Source organism: Chrysemys picta, unplaced genomic scaffold (assembly GCF_011386835.1).
Source record: "Chrysemys picta bellii isolate R12L10 unplaced genomic scaffold, ASM1138683v2 scaf677, whole genome shotgun sequence".
In the NCBI taxonomy this organism is placed as follows: domain Eukaryota; kingdom Metazoa; phylum Chordata; order Testudines; family Emydidae; genus Chrysemys; species Chrysemys picta.
The window spans coordinates 17,050-35,000 of NW_027053384.1; the positions used below are offsets into that span (position 1 = coordinate 17,050).

The 17,951-nt window shown below is 46.9% G+C and overlaps 1 protein-coding gene and 1 long non-coding RNA gene across 2 annotated transcripts; both read left to right on the forward strand.

The window, feature by feature from the left end:
* Window positions 1-2,453: 2,453 nt before the first annotated feature.
* Window positions 2,454-3,752, forward strand: LOC135979142 (uncharacterized). Its single transcript, XR_010596464.1, has 3 exons — window positions 2,454-2,555; window positions 2,978-3,041; window positions 3,701-3,752. It is a non-coding gene; the product is annotated as an uncharacterized LOC135979142 (long non-coding RNA).
* Window positions 3,753-3,784: 32 nt separating this feature from the next.
* LOC135979143 (alpha-2-macroglobulin-like) lies at window positions 3,785-14,167 on the forward strand. Its single transcript, XM_065579688.1, has 7 exons — window positions 3,785-3,868; window positions 6,078-6,227; window positions 6,934-7,104; window positions 8,734-8,878; window positions 12,582-12,699; window positions 13,318-13,546; window positions 13,928-14,167. Exons 1-7 carry the CDS (start codon window positions 3,785-3,787, stop codon window positions 14,150-14,152), a joined length of 1,122 nt encoding a protein of 373 aa, XP_065435760.1. The 3' UTR covers window positions 14,153-14,167.
* Window positions 14,168-17,951: the final 3,784 nt, after the last annotated feature.

The following is a 17,951-nucleotide window of genomic DNA, read 5'->3' on the forward strand; positions in this document are numbered from 1 at the left end:
GTCTCTAAGGTGCCACAAGTACTCCTGTTCTTTTTTGCGGATACAGACTAACCCGGCTTCTACTCTGAAACCTGAAGTAAAAGAGAGCCATCTGCAGACGATTGTCCTGGTTAATGGGAGTCATCAAGATTCCAAACCACCATTAATGGCCCACACTTTGCATAATTACAATAGGCCCTCAGAGTTCTATTTCATATTTCTAGTTTCAGATACATGAGTGGTACATTTATACAACTAGGATGACCACACTCAGTAGATGATAAGCTTTGTAATGATACCTTACAAGAGACCTTTTGCATGAAGCATATTCCAGTTACATTATATTTAACTCATGAGCATATTTTCATAAAATCCTATAGAGTGCAACATCACACAATGGATTTGGCCTGATGTGAGGGGTTCTCTCCAGATGCTGTTTTTAAACCGGTCTCAGAAAATAGCTCACGAAGAAGAGAAGCGGCTAATCAAAGCTGAGAGTGACAAATGGTGAACACTTGGGTTTCTGGAATGGCAAAGAACCCTTACCATGGGCTTGGGTGCCATGAGGGTTCTCTAAGAGACGGGAAGCATCACCAAGTTAAGGGCTCCAGAGAAACTGGCCAATATTTTCAAACTTTAGGAGGCCTGAATTTCCGCCCCTAAACCCACTTTTAAGCAACTAACTACAAGTGACCTGATTTCCATAGGTGCTGAGCACTCCAAACTCCTAGTGAAATCAACAGGAGCTGTGGGTGCTCAGCTCCTCTTCAAATCAGGCCACTTATAAGTTATTTAGGTGCCTAATTTAAGGCATCCTATTTTCAAAATGTAACCAAAGCCTATTTCATGCCGTTACAGGATGAGTTTTGCTAATAGCAGATATCACTGACTAAAAATCCAACACAAACGGTGAATCAATGGGAATGATGTCATCAAAGGATGACATATCCCCTCTGGCTTGGGTAACAAATGAAGTAGCTGCCCATTGGTTCTCAGACAACCAATCAGAAAGTATGTTTTTTCTCTGTCTGCACTGAGGTTATAAAAGGCTGCAGGCTCAGACAGGGTCAGCATACTACTGTGGTGATTTCAAGAGGTGGCTTAACCAAGCCACACTTGGTCAGGCCAGTCATAATCAGGCCAGACCAGGAAGAAATCAAAGAAGGCAAAATAAGAGCGAGAAAAGCAAGTGAACAGAGCCAGGAACAGAAGGAAAGAGAGTCAGGCAAGCCAAGCAAAGAAAGACACAGGCAAGTGGAGCCAAGCAAGGAAACATCCACTGAAGCCAAGCAAGTCAAGAAAAAAGCTAGGCAGGCCAATTCCTGAGGAAAGACTCAGGGAAACCAAGCAGAGAAAACAAAAGAAAGCCAAGAAAGTCAAGCCAAGTGTTGCTGGAACACTAGAAGTCTGCAACATGACTGAGTCTGAGTCTGAGTCTGAGTCTGAGCACTCTGGTGAGCCCTCAACCGCAAAAGACCCTAAAGGTCAAAATCACCCGTTCTTTCCGGGCAGGGCTGCAGTTCTCTGTCAGTCGCATAGACAGATTGCTCCGCAAAGGACAATTTGCAGACTGTATTGGAGCTGGAGCCCCAGTATATATGGCCGCGGTGCTTCAATAAGTGACTCATGAGCTTGTGGATATTGCTGGGGAAGTCGCTGCACGCAGCAAGAAGCGTCGGATTTCCCCACGCCGCTTGCAGCTGGCCATTCACAGCGACTCAGAGCTCAAGAAACTGCTGGGAGGTTTCACCATCTCTCAGGGCGGAGTCCTGCACTTAAATCAGCCTGTGGTTTTACCTTCCAAGAAGAGGAATGGCAGGAGAGCCATCAAGAGAAGGGTTGCCCCTGCTCCTGTCTCTGTTAAGTGAGAACAGAGCAAAGGGGAGACTGCCACCCCAGATTTGGGAGAAATGACATTGACTTGATTGCAAGGCTCTTTCAAATGCATCAGTATGGTCTAATAAAAGCAGTTAAAATACCTGGTCTTCTTTTGTGAATTAATTTCCTCTTTTACTATCCTACAATTTTAAGGGATCATTCAGTTGGTCAGGTAGCTGCATTGATAATATGGTATAAAAGCCTAGAAAGATAGAACTCAATCATTTCATTAAGAAATTTACATCAGAAATGGTCTAAATGGTGTCAAGTATCAGAGGGGAGGCGTTTTAGTCTGGATCTGTAAAAAGCGACAAAGAGTCCTGTGGCACCTTATAGACCAACAGATGTATTGGAGCATAAATGTCTAAATGGTATAGATTCTGGGAGGTGATTTCTGTGTTTTTTTCAGGCATTTCCCCAATAGATTGAAGATTAGGAACATTTTTCCCATAGTGAAGTTGATGTGTACTGCATGTTTTGTGAAAACAGAAAAAGGAACAAACTCATGACAGAAAAATGTAATCCATTACACATGAAGGATAAAGCCTATGGGCCTGGTTTTTCTTTTTGTTTTGTTCTTTTTAGTTACCCCATTATCAGAGACGCTAAACTGTGGCCACACTCAGGAAGTCCGGGTGCACTATATCCTGAAGCCAGAGGCCGTGGGGGAGCAGAAGGAAATCGTCTTTTACTATTTGGTAAACCTGGACATACTGATATTTGTCTACATATAGGTGACAACAACAGATAGGCTCAAGTGCCTGCCAGACAATCAGTCCCTGGACAGTAATTCTAGGTGGGGCCCCAAATTGTGTGTGTCCTAGGGCAAGAACTTGTACCTATATTACCCATAATCCTTCACACTCTTTTCCTTGGGCTGATGCTCTTTGCTGAGCCCCAATGCTCAATACCAACATTTTATAAGGAGAAGAAGAGTAACCGGGTTCTATTGCCCCTGATTAAACAGAAAGAATTTTGCTAGCAGAGATCAATAGAGCAGCTCTGCTGGCTCCAGCCATCTGAGGCCCAAAATTCCTGACATTCCTCTCACAGGTTCCCCCATTCTAACACCTCTCCTACTCATAATACCCATAACAGGAAGGCTTCTTCTTCCATGCAGGTGATGGCCAAAGGAGGCATTGTGCGAGCAGGGACCCAGGCTCTGGCTGTGGAGCATGGTGATGGTGAGCTCTCACCACCACTTCCCTTATCTTTCTCCCGGGAGGCTAGGCCACTGTGACTGAAACACAGGCTGCTTCCATATGAGGTGAGAGGATCATCGTGTGCCATCCCCTGAGATGGGGGAAAAAAGAGGGGGAGAACGAATTTCTTTCCTCTATAGCCATTCTAGCTCTGCAGCTCTTGCCGAGCTCTAATCCTCCCCAGCTCCTCATATCTCCTGACTGATATATTCTTTGTCACTGATGTCAGTCTCAGGAGACTCTCATCTTGAGTAATTCAGGCTGGGTTTGCTTTAACCCTTGTGTAGAAATCCCACCCAATCTCCATCCCTTCCTTAGCCACCAGGCTCTTACAAAATCCTCCCTTTTATTTTCTGGGGCACGTGGGGCTTCTGGGGTTCCTGAGGGACACAGTTAATGATGAGGGTCTAAAAACTAGATTGAGTCTCACCAAACTCATGTCAACAGTATGTGCCAAAGCAGTAAGAGCCGATGTTCTCATCAGTAAGTCAAGTTCCATTCCCTGTGTTTCCATGTGGTCGGAATCCCAGCTGTAACAAGTTTGGCATGAAGGGAAGCCTAGAGACTCAAGAGAGGTGTGGGGCCCTAGCCTGGAGCCAACTTCCTGTAACTTAGCCTTTTTCTCTTGTTTTATTTGCCAGTTAATGGGACCTTCTCACTGATGCTCCCCATGGAGTCTGATATTGCTCATATACACAATATCATATACACCATTTCACCCACAGATGCTCATATACACCATTTCACCCAATCAGGAGCCTATTGCTGATTCAGTCAAATTCCAGGTCGAAAATTGCTTTGCCAATAAGGTGGGTGTCTTGATTGAGAAACCCCAATTCACTTGAAGTCATTGATTAGAGAGCAGCAGCTGTTTGTATCTATTTATTTAGATTTGCGAACATTAAAACAGTCATTATCATCAAATGCTCTGGGTGATTTTACCATATATTAAAAATAGCCCTAAGATTAACTGATTTGTGGTATTTCAGATGAGGTGAGGAGGTGATTTCATAGCCAAAGGGTCCTCCCAGACAACACACTACCAAGAGCCCCTCCTTGTAAAACTGACAGGGCTCCAGCTCTAGCACCTCCACTGATCTCCACTGTGGCACTGTGGGATGGCAAGGGAGGTGGGTTTGTCAGGTAACCAGGTCACAATCTAGTTAGCTTACTACCATCACCTTAAACGCAGCCCAGTAACTGATAGGCAACCAGTGCAGATCATGGAGGACAGGTAACAGCCATACAGCCTCCATTCAAGGGAGAGATCTAATTCTTGCTGTATCTTCTGGCTGCTTCCCTCCATCCTACCAGCATTACTTTCATCTCCTCCATACTGAACTCCAGCCAGCCTACCCTTATCCAAGCCACATGTTGTATCAAGCAATCAGTAAATCATTTAGTAGCACTGACTAGATCGGATGAGACAGAGGAGAGCTGAGTGTCCTCAGCCTGTTGAAAGACCATAGCCTATGTCCTCCTAATGACCCCATATACTCTTTGAAGAAGAGAGAGGACAAGATGTGCCCTGTGCAACCCCACATGAGAGGGCCCTCAGAGCGGAAGAGCAATTGCCCAAAACTATCCTTGGGGACCCGTCTGAGAGACAGGCACCAAGCCACCTAAGGGCTGCCGCTCTTCTCCTAGGGTTCACAGGCAAATGAATGCCCCTTTGAGATCAGTGGTATCAAAGGTAGTTGATAATATCCGCTTGGACACCTGTACCCAGATCAAAGGTATTTAGATGCCTAACTTCCATTAATTTCAATAGAAGTTAGGGGTCTGAATATCTTTGAGGATCTGGGCCCTGATCTTTATTCATCATCTGGAGATCATCTATCTAAGCAGTTAGTGCAGTCACTATACCAGATCTAGGTCTGTATCCAGGTTGGCCAGTGTCAAGGGGAGCTGAGGCATCTAGATACTGTGAGAGCTGTTTCACCACAACCTTCTCAATAATCTTAACCAAAAAATGGAAGAACAGGTACTGGGCCCCAGTCAGCCATATTGTCAGCATCAAGTGACAGCCACACAGTAGCTTCCTTAAGAGAAGCTGACAGCCTGGGAACGGTTGACAGTTTCCACCAGGCCCCAGTCCTTCTCCGCTAGCCTTCATCAGCCAATGAAGACATGGGTCCAAATCACTGCCTGTGTAGCTCAGTGTATTCCCAATACCTCTAGAGCCTCATTGAGGATCACTGGCCTAAACTCAACAAGAGGAGGGCTTAGTGTTTGTCAGGTGATAGAATGAGGAGTGGGCCTTGTTGGAGTGGAGATATATACACCTATCTCATAGAACTGGAAGGGACCTTGAAAGGTCATCAAGTCCAGTCCCCTGCCTTCACTAGCAGGACCAATTTTTTGCCCCAGATCCCTAAATGGCCCCCTCAAGGATTGAGCTCACAAGCCTGGGTTTAGGAGGCCAATGCTCAAACCACTGCTCTGGCAATTTCCAGCTGGTGGAGGGATTCTTGGGAGCCATTACCCATCTGCAGCATCCAGGTCCTAGGCTGTTCTTCATTTTACCAGGGCTGCTGTAAAGTCAGCTCCCTGATGACCCACAATCCCTCCTGGTATATTCAGGATGCAACATAGGCTCTGGGCCGAGAGCACGGGTGTGTCCACTGTACAAGCAGAGCCAGCAACCACTTGGGGTAGTGTCTTGGTGTTCATGGTAGCCATAAAGTCATGAACTGAGTCATCAATGTGAACAGAGAATTTACCAAGCACCAATTGCTCCAATGCCACCTTAGAGAGTAACTGAATTTCAGTAGATAATAATGTATATCTGTTTGGGGAGCCCAGGACTGGACTAGCAGGGGGCTGCAGGGCAGGACTGAGGGGCATTGGCAGAGCTGTGTGGGGAGCCCAGCACTGGAATAGCAGGGGGCTGCAGGGCAGGGTTGAGGGGCATTGGAGGAGCTGTGTGCGGCAGTTCCAGGACTGAGTTGTGCTGCGGGGCAGTGTGTGATGGTACCTGGAGAAGTAGCTCCTCTAATACCTTTTCTGGGGTTGCAGGTTGACTTGCATTTCTTACCGGCCAAGGGCCTCCCCGCTTCCGACACTCGCCTCCGGGTCGGGGCCTCCCCAGGCTCCCTGTGCGCCGTCCGTGCTGTGGACAAGAGCGTCCTCCTCATGAAGCCTGAAGCCGAGCTCTCTCCCAGCTCTGTAAGTGCCAGCCTGGCCCATTGATCAGCAGCTGCAAGAACTGGTCTTCTCTTAGGGGCCGTGGTAGCAGAAAATGATGCAGCCTGGTTCAGGCAAGACCAACTCAGTGCTGAGGAGTGGCATCTACTGGAAAAAAAAATCCCTTCTGTCAGTGCGGATGTCTTAATGCTGTCCTGCCCTTATCTTATCTTCTTTCACTAGGTGAGAAGCAGAGAACTGGGCACCATTTAGATTGCAGGAACTTTTTCAACTCCTTTGGGATGCTACCATGTCTGGAAACAGCCCTGGTCAATGGGCTGCTGATTTTCTCTTGTTCAGGGCCTATTATTCATTTATTTATTTACTTATATTGGTGTAGCGCCTACAGGCCTAGACCAGTCTCAGGCATTTGACCAACATATAGTAAGTTACAGTCCCTGGCTAAGAAAGAAGGGCCATTGATATGAGCATTAGAGCCTTTAGCAGGTACTTTGATATAGTTGATCATAATAGCCAGAGCAACAAACTGCCCTCAGCCAAAGAAGAAGCTTCCCTCTTTCCTTCTCCCTGCTCTGTAGTGTATTTACTGCTCTTGGTTTATTTTCTATCACTTCCACCTTCTCTCTGTATATATCCGTCTGTCTGCCTCTGCCTGTCTGTCTCCCCCAGCGGTGTTTCATGGCACTTGGTACTGATGAGGCCAAGTGACACAGTTCTGTTTGCCCAGGTGTATAACCTGCTACCAGTGAAGGAACTTCAGGGGTATCATCATGGCGCAGACATGCTGCCGATGGATCCCCAAGAGGAGTGCATTGCCGCAGAGAAGATAATTGTGAATGGAGTCACCTATGCTCCAGTGTCGGAGCCAGATGAAGAGGACACTTATAGCATCTTAAAGGTAAAGTCTCCTCATCCAGTCCTTGTGGCTGTGGGGAGATGAGGACATTTAAACCTGCTGTGAGTGGCACGTGGTGCAGGGCTAGCTGCTCTGGAGTGCCGATCACGGAGCTATATCTGGAGCAAGTACAATGGCGGTGCAAGCTTCCACCATGCACTGTCCCTCATCAATGTGCTTCAGCTTTGACCTGGAAAGATCAGGTATGAGCACCTCTAGGGTGAGGCAAATGCTGTCTTCATGGGCTTTTCAATCCTTGACCTCTCTTCCAAGGCTGCTAAAAAGGGGTGCGTTAGTGCTTATGGTGAAGGTGTTCTTTGTAAAGGGGGGCACCTGAGCCACTAAGAACTGGCCTAATACTCACCAGCTCATTTCACATAGCAATGAATGACCAGTATATAGGAACGCCTTGGATTCAGTGCTGATTTGAGACTAGACTGGAACTGGTGAACTAGAAACAAAATAATCCATGTGCCCTTACCATCCCCAAGACTAACGAATGCCCTCTGAGCTGGAGCTAGATTGGAACCAGACATCTAGAGATAAGACTGTATTCCATTCCCTGATTCACTCCGACCTCTGACCTGGGGTTGGATTGAAAATTGGAACCAGTGCCCTAGAGATAAAAGGACCCTGTATCCTATTCCCTTATCCCTTTGAGCCATCCAGTCTCCCAGACCTGAGACTGAGTGTCACCCTGTACTCTATGGGTAAGGCTAAGATTTCGCCACGGTTATTTTTAGTAAAAGACACGGACAGGTCACGGGCAATAAGGAAAAATTCACAGAGCCCGTGACCTGTCCGTGACTTTACTAAAAATAACGGGGAGGGGGGGGGGCGCAGGGCTAGGTAGGAGGGGGAATGGAGTCTCAGGGGCTGCAGTGGGGGGTGCATCCATGGGGGGCATATAGCCCCTGCTCTGGAGCTGGCCGCATCTGCGGGACAGGGGTGCGCGGCCCCTATTGCAGCTCCCACCAAGCACTGGCTGCAGCAAGGGGGGGAGGGTTTGGCGGGGCGGATGGCCCTGGGAAGCTGCAAGGGGGGCACGTGGCCCCTGTTGCAGCCGCCGGGCAGGGGTGCATGGCCCTGGCTGCAGCCCCCAGCAGAAGCCACAAGGCTGGGGCACACAGACCCGGCTGCAGCCCTCGCCAAGCCTGGATGCCACAGGGCTGGGGCTGCAGGGTCCTGGTTGCAGCCAGCCCCAGCTACAGGGCAGGGTCACACAGTCCTGCCTCCACCTCCTGAAGTGTAGAAATCACGGAGGGCCGGTAAAGTCATGGAATCTGTGACTGCTGTGACCTCCATGACTAGATCATAGCCTTATCTATGGGTAATAGGCTCCATATCCCATCAAGGAAAAGTGTCAAGGTTTCCTCCTTGCTCATTAAACCCCTAATACTGGTGTATGAAGTGGTGTTGTAGTCATGTCGGTCCCAGACCAGGTGAATGAGGTAATATCTTTTATTGGGCCAATTGGTGTAAACTCAAAAGCTTGTCTCTCTCACCAACAGGAGTTGGTTCAATAAAAGATATTACCTCACCCACCTTGTCTCCCTAATACTGGTGTCAGTTCTGGAATTTCAACCTCAACAGAAATAAATAACAAAATGTGTGTTGGGTTTTTCCCTACAGGAAATGGGTTTAAAGGTCTTCACAAACTCCAAGGTGAGAAAGCCACATTATTGCCTCCAGTTCCCTCAAGTTGCTTGGGGTTACAGAAGTTCTGAAGGATTTCACAGTGAAGCCAGGGTATCAGCACAAGCACTCAGGAGAACTGGTAAAGGCCAAAGGCCTCACAAGCATTCTGTTCTGAGCAGAGAGCGCATCTGTGTTTTGGGGTGAACGCTGTTGCTCATAGCTGGCCGCATGCTAGCTCTAGTGTTGGGACTGGGGTTGTGGATTGAGCATTTGGAAGTTTTCCCCACATCATGAGGTGACCACTCTGTCTTGAAGTTTGAAGTTGGGGCACACTTCTCCTGAGAGAGTGAGGGGCTTGCTTTGATAGCCTCACCCTTGGAGGTTATTGGAACCAAATTGTTTCTGGGAGTTCTAAGGGAGAATATTATGCTGCTGGCAGACAAATCTGTGGGTAGCTCGCTAAGACTTTACAATGATCTTCCATCCTCAGGCACCAGTAGAGAGTTTCCCAAGCACAGCTTTCTACAGAGTCATCATTGTCACGCTGTCTGGAGTGGCTCACAACCATGACTGTCTACCTCAGGGCAGATTGTCAGAAAACAGGGCAACACCCCAAACTGGTGGTGTATTCTATAGTTAGATTTCACCAAGCCAGGGACAAATGTTAACTCCTGGATCACTATATCAATCTTGCCATGGAGTCACAGACAATCCCCTTAGATTCTCCAGTCTATCTTGCCACCCAGACAAACTGAACTTTGTGATAAAAAGTTACCTATACAAAAATCACCTCACCTTTTAGAAGGCTTTCAGTCCCAAAAGGCCAGTCACTTACCCCTAGATCTTATACCAAAGATAATGCTGGTAGCCAATTCTATAGTAAACTAACTGAAGGTTTATTAGCTAAGAAAAGGAAATTAGAGTTATTGAGAGGTTAAAGCAGGTAAAATATATGCATAGATGAGTCACAGTCTGTAATTCCAAATGGTGGAAGTGATGTAATAAACTGCCAGTTTCCCAAGTCTTTTCAGGGTACCCAGATTGTCTCTCCGCTTCGCATCTGGCACACTTCCCTGTAAGAGTCCAAACAGTTCAGAGATGCAGGATCTTTCCTCGAATCCATACTTATAGCTTCTTCTCACCAAAAACAAGCTGACACGGTTACTACCCACGTGGGTTTTTCCTTTGATGACAGAGTGAGGAATGCATTTAGAGTGTTTGACCTCTGATCATCACACATAATGATCACTTGCTTTGAAATCTGCACTTTTCTGTTAAAGTTCTTCATGTGCATTGCACAAGGCTTCTTTCTTGTTTGATGGGTTATTTAGTTACAGGGTTTACACAATGTAAATGTTTGCTACTACATTATAACAGGATACAGATAAGTGAAAACAAAGCAAGTAACATCCCATTCATTTTCATGAAGTTGAAACACCACATACACTCTGATACATTTAACAATCACTTTGATCTATACTCACCCACAAGTGAATTGGCCGGGGGCTCTGGCATGAGCTGGCACCTGGTCGGTCAGGGTCACAACCATGGTTTATGGATGATTAGGGACAATTGAAGTGGGAGGAAGAAATCTTGATGATGGAATTAGTCAGCTTCAGCCTGGGTCTTCTGCCACTGGCACGTTATGGCACCAATAGACCCCAGGTTGTTAGACCCTGATAGTGAACCCAGGTCTTTAGGTGGTATCATTAGCTGCTGCCCCTGACCAACAGCTTTAGTGCTAATGGCCTACAAACCCACAGCAGCCATGCCCCGGTCCTCCAATTGGATGGACAGGCAGCACTGTCAGTGAGTACCTGGGCTATTTAAAGGCCCCACCAGGAAGAGGAAGCTGTCTGAGCAACAGATCATTGCCTGTTGATTGCTGCCTGGACAGCCTCGCCTGACCCTGCCTTGCTGCCTCGCCTGGTCTGGCCTCCCTGATGCACTGACCTGACCCTTTGGATTGGAGCTTCCAGCTACTGACCCCTGAGAAAACTCTGACCACTGCCCCAGGCTGCCTCTGATACTGATCAACCTCCCAGCTGCTCCATCATCTGCCCACATTGGATCACTGCTCTGGACTGCCTCTACCACCAGACATTAGAGAGGTTGAAGCTGACCAATTCCAATATAAAGATTTTCTTAACTCTTATGCCATAGCTGTACAGGGGGCAAAAAAAAAAAAAAAAAAAAAAAAAAAAAGGATTGTTTGCCACTATCCTAGAGTAAGTGGGGTTTTTTGGAGTGGTGGGTAGTCTGAAAACACCTGGGCTCTTGTTGCTTGGTGATGGATTTGAACATTTCCCACCAGCAGGAGAGATTCTTAATTGGTGTATATCTGATTTTCAGAGGTGCATTTTCAATGTATGGGAAAGAGCCTAGAGCACTGGATTGGTGGGGGTTTGTGTGTATTATAAATCCAAATAAATAAATAGTGGTGAGGTGCCAATAGATCTGGCTAGTTAAACATATTGTAGGCAGAAACTCTGATGCCTCTGCTCTTCCAGTCCTGGGCTCCCCACACAGCTCTGCCAATGCCCCTGAGTCCTGCCCTGCAACCTCTTGCTAGTCCAGTCCTGTTCAAATGGTAATAGTAGCCTCTATGATAAGCAATATCTATATAACCTTTAGGGCTAATCCAGGCCAAGCACTGGGGATCTTTTGCTTGTGTGATCCTTGCCCCTCAGACTCCAAGCAGCATAAAAAATACAGTTCCTCCTTATTAGGGCTTTTTGTCTCTTTGCCCCTTCTCTGAGTTGCAAATGCAGTCATTGGGAGTAATTCAGTGGCCCATCTCCTCTTCTTGGTGGAGGGGGAACAATCAACTGATGTTCCACAATGGTTTGTCCGGTGTTGATAGGCCTTCTTTTGTGTCAGACTGGCATTTCACACTCGATGCTTCTTTTCTGTCTGGTGATTCACAGTTACAGAGCAAACACTAAATATTACCTTAGAACATGGGATACGATATTATAAGTGAGATTAATGCCTCCAGCTGCTTACAAGGATTCCGTAAAGTCTAAACACTGAACACATTTTTATAACTCTAATGCCTAGTTTAACAATACTAATACACAGGTGAGCAAAAAATGGCTGTTATTTTCCACTCACAAAAAAATAAGGAAAAATGGGAAAATCATTTTTTTAAACATATTTTTTGTGGATTTTTAAAATTTTCATCCAAAATAAAAAAAGTGTTTTTTTTTTCAGTTTTCCAACAACCCCGCCCCCCAGAAACTGTTGATGGAAACAGTTTTTTTATGAGAATTTCCACTGAGTCAAAATAAAATCTTTGAGAAAATTGTTGTGACCAGTTCTAAGGCCGATCCTTTGAAAGGCTGGGAGCTTCGCAGTGATGGTGGAGCAGAAAATGACACAGTGGAGACGTGATGTGACCCCTCAAACATGCTTCAGACATGGAACTTTCCATTCCCACCCTGCCCACCACAACCGATTTGGGTGTCTGATTGCACCAGTGTAGCTGGAGGGGAAAGTGTCCCAGGGTGTATCTAAATTGCAGTGGGAGGTGTAATTTCCGGGTCTGACAGACACACACGTGCTAGCTTTGATCAAGAGCTAGTGTGCTGAAAAGAGAAGTGTAGCTGTTGCAGCATGGATGGGGGGTTGGGACCCTATGTATGTACTTGGGAGGCTAGCCTGTCATGCCCTCACTGCTACACTTCTATTTTTAGCACACTAGCTTGATCACAGGTAGTGCAGTGTACATACATCTACCCAAGCTGGAAATTACATCTGTTGACCTACCCTTAGAGATGGAAGCATCAGGCTGGTATTGGTGCATTATATCTATGTTAATCAGTTGTACTCACACCACCCAGGACACGCAAGGGTACTGGACTCAGGTTACCCTGTCATGGCTGAGACCCTTCCAGCAGCGGTGGAGACAGTTCGAAAGTATTTCCCAGAGACATGGATTTCGGATTTAGTGCCTTTGACGTGAGTAGCTGGTTGTTGCTGTTTTAACATTCCCTTATTTTTTGTGATGATAATATAAATTCCTGATGGTTACTGAGCCTCTTTCATCATCCCAAAGTGCTTTTCACACTCTGTGTGTGCAGAAATCACTCAGCCACCTGCGGGCTGTTCCCCAATGGCAGATGTTTACAGTGCAGAACAACACTGCACAAACATCTAGAAAGGAGAGTGAAAAAGAGCCCCATTTCCAATTGAAATTGCAGGGGGAATCTAAGCATTTGGATTGTAATAAACCAGGGTGAGCCCCCCTCTTCTTCTTAAAAGGGTTGTGGGGTCTTTAATTATCACAGGTTGTCAAAATATCAGCTGTATGTGTTATCTGAAAGACAGCACCTCCTCTGGCACAACACCTCCCACCACAATGGGCTCAGTGCTAATTCAGAGGGGAGAGCACCCCCTACTGAGTCTCCACATCACTCCCTGAAGCACTGCATCAGACTTGAGCATTGAGCTCAGTGTGGACTCAGAGGGGAGAGCATTATCTACTGAGTTCCCCACATCACTCTCCGGAACACTTGGGTTTTCCTTCAGTGTCTGACCAGGCTGTGATCACGATCCTATCTCTCTTTTTGTCACCAGCTCCAGTGGAAGTGCTGAATTGCCCTTGACAATCCCTGATACCATCACAGAATGGAAAGCTAATGCATTCTGCACCTCAAGTGACACTGGCTTTGGCCTGTCCCCAACCGCGTCCCTCAGAGCTTTCCAACCCTTCTTCGTGGAGCTCACCCTGCCCTACTCCGTGGTGCGTGGCGAGGCCTTCACGCTAAAGGCCACTGTCTTCAATTACCTGACCCGCTGCATCAGGGTAAGAGACACTCACACCATCCCCGTGCAACCAAACCCACAGGCCACACTTCTCTGCTTCACAAACTCCTGTGTCTGTAGCTCTTTTTAGCCCCCGGTCTCCCTGCAGCCCCGTCCTCCCCAAAAACATGTGCACCCAAGCCTCTATGCTCCTATAACTCCCAAGCACCCCAAAGCCCCATAACTCCAAATCTCTACACCCCTGTAACCATCTACACTTCTAAACCCATGTGTTCCCTCAACCCCCTCTGTCCCTTATAGTACCACAAACCCTGTTCTGCCCAATTCTCTGCACATCCCATCTGCCGTACTGTCTGCATATCTAGTTACTACTAATTTCCCTGGCCCCCTCCCTGATGACAGCTCTCTGGACAATTGACAGGTCAGCATCTCACTGGCTTCATCTGCCGACTTCCGAGCTACCCCTGTGGAGAAGGAAGAGGACTCTTATTGTCTCTGCGTGAATGGAAGAAAAACGGTGTCCTGGACTGTGACCCCAATATCTCTGGGTAAGAAACATTCTAGCTCTGATATGTTTGGGGGGCAGATAGAGTGGCACAGAAATGTCAGGGGGCAGGGACCTGGTAGCTCAAAAATCTGTTGGTAGGGGATTCAACTTCCCCAAGACCCTTCTTTGGGGTGTTTTACTCCCATGCTTGGTTGGAGAGAGATAAGCTCCTCCTCAGACAAGACAGAGAACCCTAGATGGTTTTCAGCTGTTGGACCCCTCCATTCAAAAGACACTGTCTGTACAGTGAGGATCTCCATCAACATACTGCTCTCTAACACACCAGTGAAAGATGAGAGCTGGCTGGGTCTCTTCTTTCAGCAAGAAAAGCAGGTTATAGTCCTTGGTTCTCACTTGGGCCAGGACAGTCATCCAGAATGAGGGTGATTTTTGATGAGACTGGAAGCCTGAGATACAATTATCACCGACCTGCTTCATACCTGCCCATATCACATAGTGGAGAAACCATTTAGTTGAAATACCCCATGGAAAACTTAAAGTCCTGGTTAAATGGCCATCCTGACTAAGAGAAGAGCCCATCTGAAAGAACTTAAATTGTTGTAAAATCCTGTGCTGATTTAGAGACAGGCATGAAGCCAATCCACTGATTCAAAAGAGCTTTGAACTCTGAGGTATGTGAAATCCAGCTCAGATCTGGATACAGCTTTGTGGTTTGAGATCATCTCGCCACTGAATACAAATACGAGTGTGACAATGAGATTCATTACCTTTCTCCTTTATTTGATCTTTGTTTCTTCTTTCATTCTTCATTTGGCAGCTTTGTTAGTAATGAATCAGAGCTTAGCATTTCTCAAAGCCTCCCTGAAGTGTCTAGCTCCCCACTGAGCTCTTATTATAGCCCTGGTATCTGGCTGCTCAAAATCAGCAGACAGCCATTCCACCTCTGCCCTCCATCCCAGTGGAAATGTCTCCCTCTTTGCTTCACAGGTATGAAGTGCACAGCAATCACCTATAACTATGGGGATATTTTTTTCACTGAGGTCTAAACTCATGAGTAGACAGCACCAGCGGCTTTTCAAGTGGCCAAAGGCACATTCAACTATCATTCTGCACCTGCTGAGCCTGTGGTTGAAGCACTCCTTGCCGCTGTAGAGGTAGCCAGTGTATGGCTTCATGAGCCAGGGGAGTAAAGTGTAGGCTGGATCTCCCAGGATCACTATCGGCATTTCAAAATCCCCATTGGTAATCCTCTGTTCTGGAAAGAGAGTCCCTGCTTGCAGCTTTTTGCATGTGTCATGCACCTTCTCTGACCATCCCGTGTTGATGTTGGTAAAACTTTCCCAGTGATCCACCATAGCTTGCATTACCATAGAAAAGTACCCCTTTCTTTTGATGTACTCTGGCAAGGTGGTCTGGTGCCAAAATAGGGATATGTGTGATATCCGTTGTCTCACTGCAGCTCAGGAACCCCATCGCTGCAAAACCATCCACTATGTCTGGCACACTGCTGAGAGTCATAGTCTTATGTAGCAGGAAACGATTAATGGCCCTGCACACTTGGATGACAGCAACTTCCCACGGTGGATTTCCCACTCCAAATTGATTCCCAACTGATTGGTAGCAATCTGGTGTTGCAAGCTTTCACACAGCGATCGCCACTCACTTCTCCACTGTCTGTGCAGCTCTCATTTTGGTGTCAATGTGCCGGAGGGCTGGGGTGAGTTCTGCACACAGTTCCAGAAAAGTGGCCTTGCACATCCACAAGTTCTGCAGCCATTGCTTGTCATCCCATACCTCAAGAATGATGTGATCCCACCAGTCAGTGCTTGTTTCTCAGGCCCAGAACCAGCGTGCCACCATCTGCAGCTGCTCCATCACTGCCAACAACAACCTTGAATTGTTTCTTTCCGTGGTGCATGACAAGCTAGCCTGTGGGATCAGGTGTGTTGTGTTCACAATGCTCACCACAATAGTGCAGAGCTCTGCAGGATCCATGCTTCCCACAGAGATGGCGGATGCGCAGGTTTGCAGTGTTTTTGAAAAGAGTGCAAACATTATGGGATGCAGATATTATTATGGGATGGAGAAAACTGCATCATGGGATGTTGAAACCATGTTCCCAATCACTCCTGCATGACTTTTTTGCCCCCATGATGCATTGCAAACCCTTCCCAAAATACCCTGTGCTAGATGGTGGTGAGTTGCACAGTGCAATACTTACCCAGAGTGCACTGCTCACTGCATCAGTGCAGGCACTGTTAGTGTGGACGCGCACTGCCGATACAAGGAGCACAGTGTGGACATTCAAAAGCGATTTAATTACTGCCGTGGCTGCACGTTGACCTAATTTAGGTCTACTTAATTTTGTAGTGTAGACATGCCCTTAATAAACTCCTGACTACCCTCCACTTAACTCCTTGGTTCTAGCCAATTGCGTCCCCAAGGAGCAGAATTTTTTCAAATACTATCCTGATTCAGCAGCTGTCATTGCCATTCACTGTCATTAGGCTAAAACCGTTTCCTGGGAAACATCTCAGGTGAGCACATCTGGAATAAGTGGTACTGACCCTGTTAAGTAATTTGTGGATCTGATGGAGAATTTAATTATTTCTTCCCCTCATGGCCCTGATGGGCTAAATGGGAGCATTAACTGTTTGCTTGACCCAGCTAGGGCTCTATGAATAGAATCATAGATTCATATATTCTAAGGCCTGAAGGGGCTATAATGACCCTTTAGTCCTGTGTAACAGAGGCCATCGTCCTCAGCCAGAAATCGGAGCCATTACTCCCTGCACTCCTATCCATCTTGCCCAATTCCTGCCAGGACTGGGAAGGCTACTGCAGAGTGATCCTCATGTCTTGTCTGCACTTTTTTTTTTGCACTATTGTAGTGCACTAGTGATGTAGCTGCTGATGTCACTGACGTAGCAGCACCAGAACAAAATCTTAGTGTAGACACACTAACTGGTGTAACCTGTGACTTGCACTAGTGCCACGTGCCCTGGTTTGAAATGAAAGTGTCAGAGTAGCCACCTAAAAGTTGGTGGCTGTACTCTGAGGCCACCAAATAATTTGTGGTGAGAATCCCTGTCTTAGACCATGCCTGCACTGGGGTTTTTCACACAGATGTAGCTGCACCAGAGCAAACCCTTAGAACAGTCCTGCTTCACTGGGGTGAGTCACTTTTCACACCAGTGAAGCAAGGCTGTTCCCAGGGTTTGCTCTGGTGCAGCTGCAGCTGTGTGAAAAACCCAGTGCAGGCATGGTCTAAGATACTACTACCATGTCTACACTACAAACTTATGTCAACTCAAGTTACATCGGCATACAGCTGCCACAGTTAGCACATTACTTGTATGCATGCATACTTGGCTCCTTATGTCAGAGATACGCGTACTTACCAGGAGTGCTTGTATCGATGCAGAGTGTGGTGCACCATGGATAGGTATTCCACTGCCACTCATCAAAATGAGAGGTGCACTAACAGTGGAGAAGCAAGTGATGATCACACTGTAGAAATGTGCTATGCCAAATTGCTATCAGTCAGTTGAAAATCACTTTGGAGTCAAGAAATTCACCGCAGGGGCTGTTGTCATGCAAGTATGAAAAGCCATTGATCGCCCCCTGCTATGCAGAACTGTGATTCTCAGCAATGTGCAGGACATAGTGGATGGATTTGCAGCAATGGGGTTCCCAAACTGCGGTGGCGTGATAGATGGCACACATATCCCTCTTTCGGCACCAGACCACCTTGCCTCAGAGTACATCAACAAAAGAGGCTACTTTTCTGTGGTTATTCAAGTGTTAGTGGATCACTGACATCAGTGTTGACTAGTCAGGGAAGATGCATGACATTCGCGTCTTTAAGAACACAGAACTGTTCAGAAAGCTGCAAGCAGGGACCTTATTCCTGACTGGCGGATTACCATTGGCAATG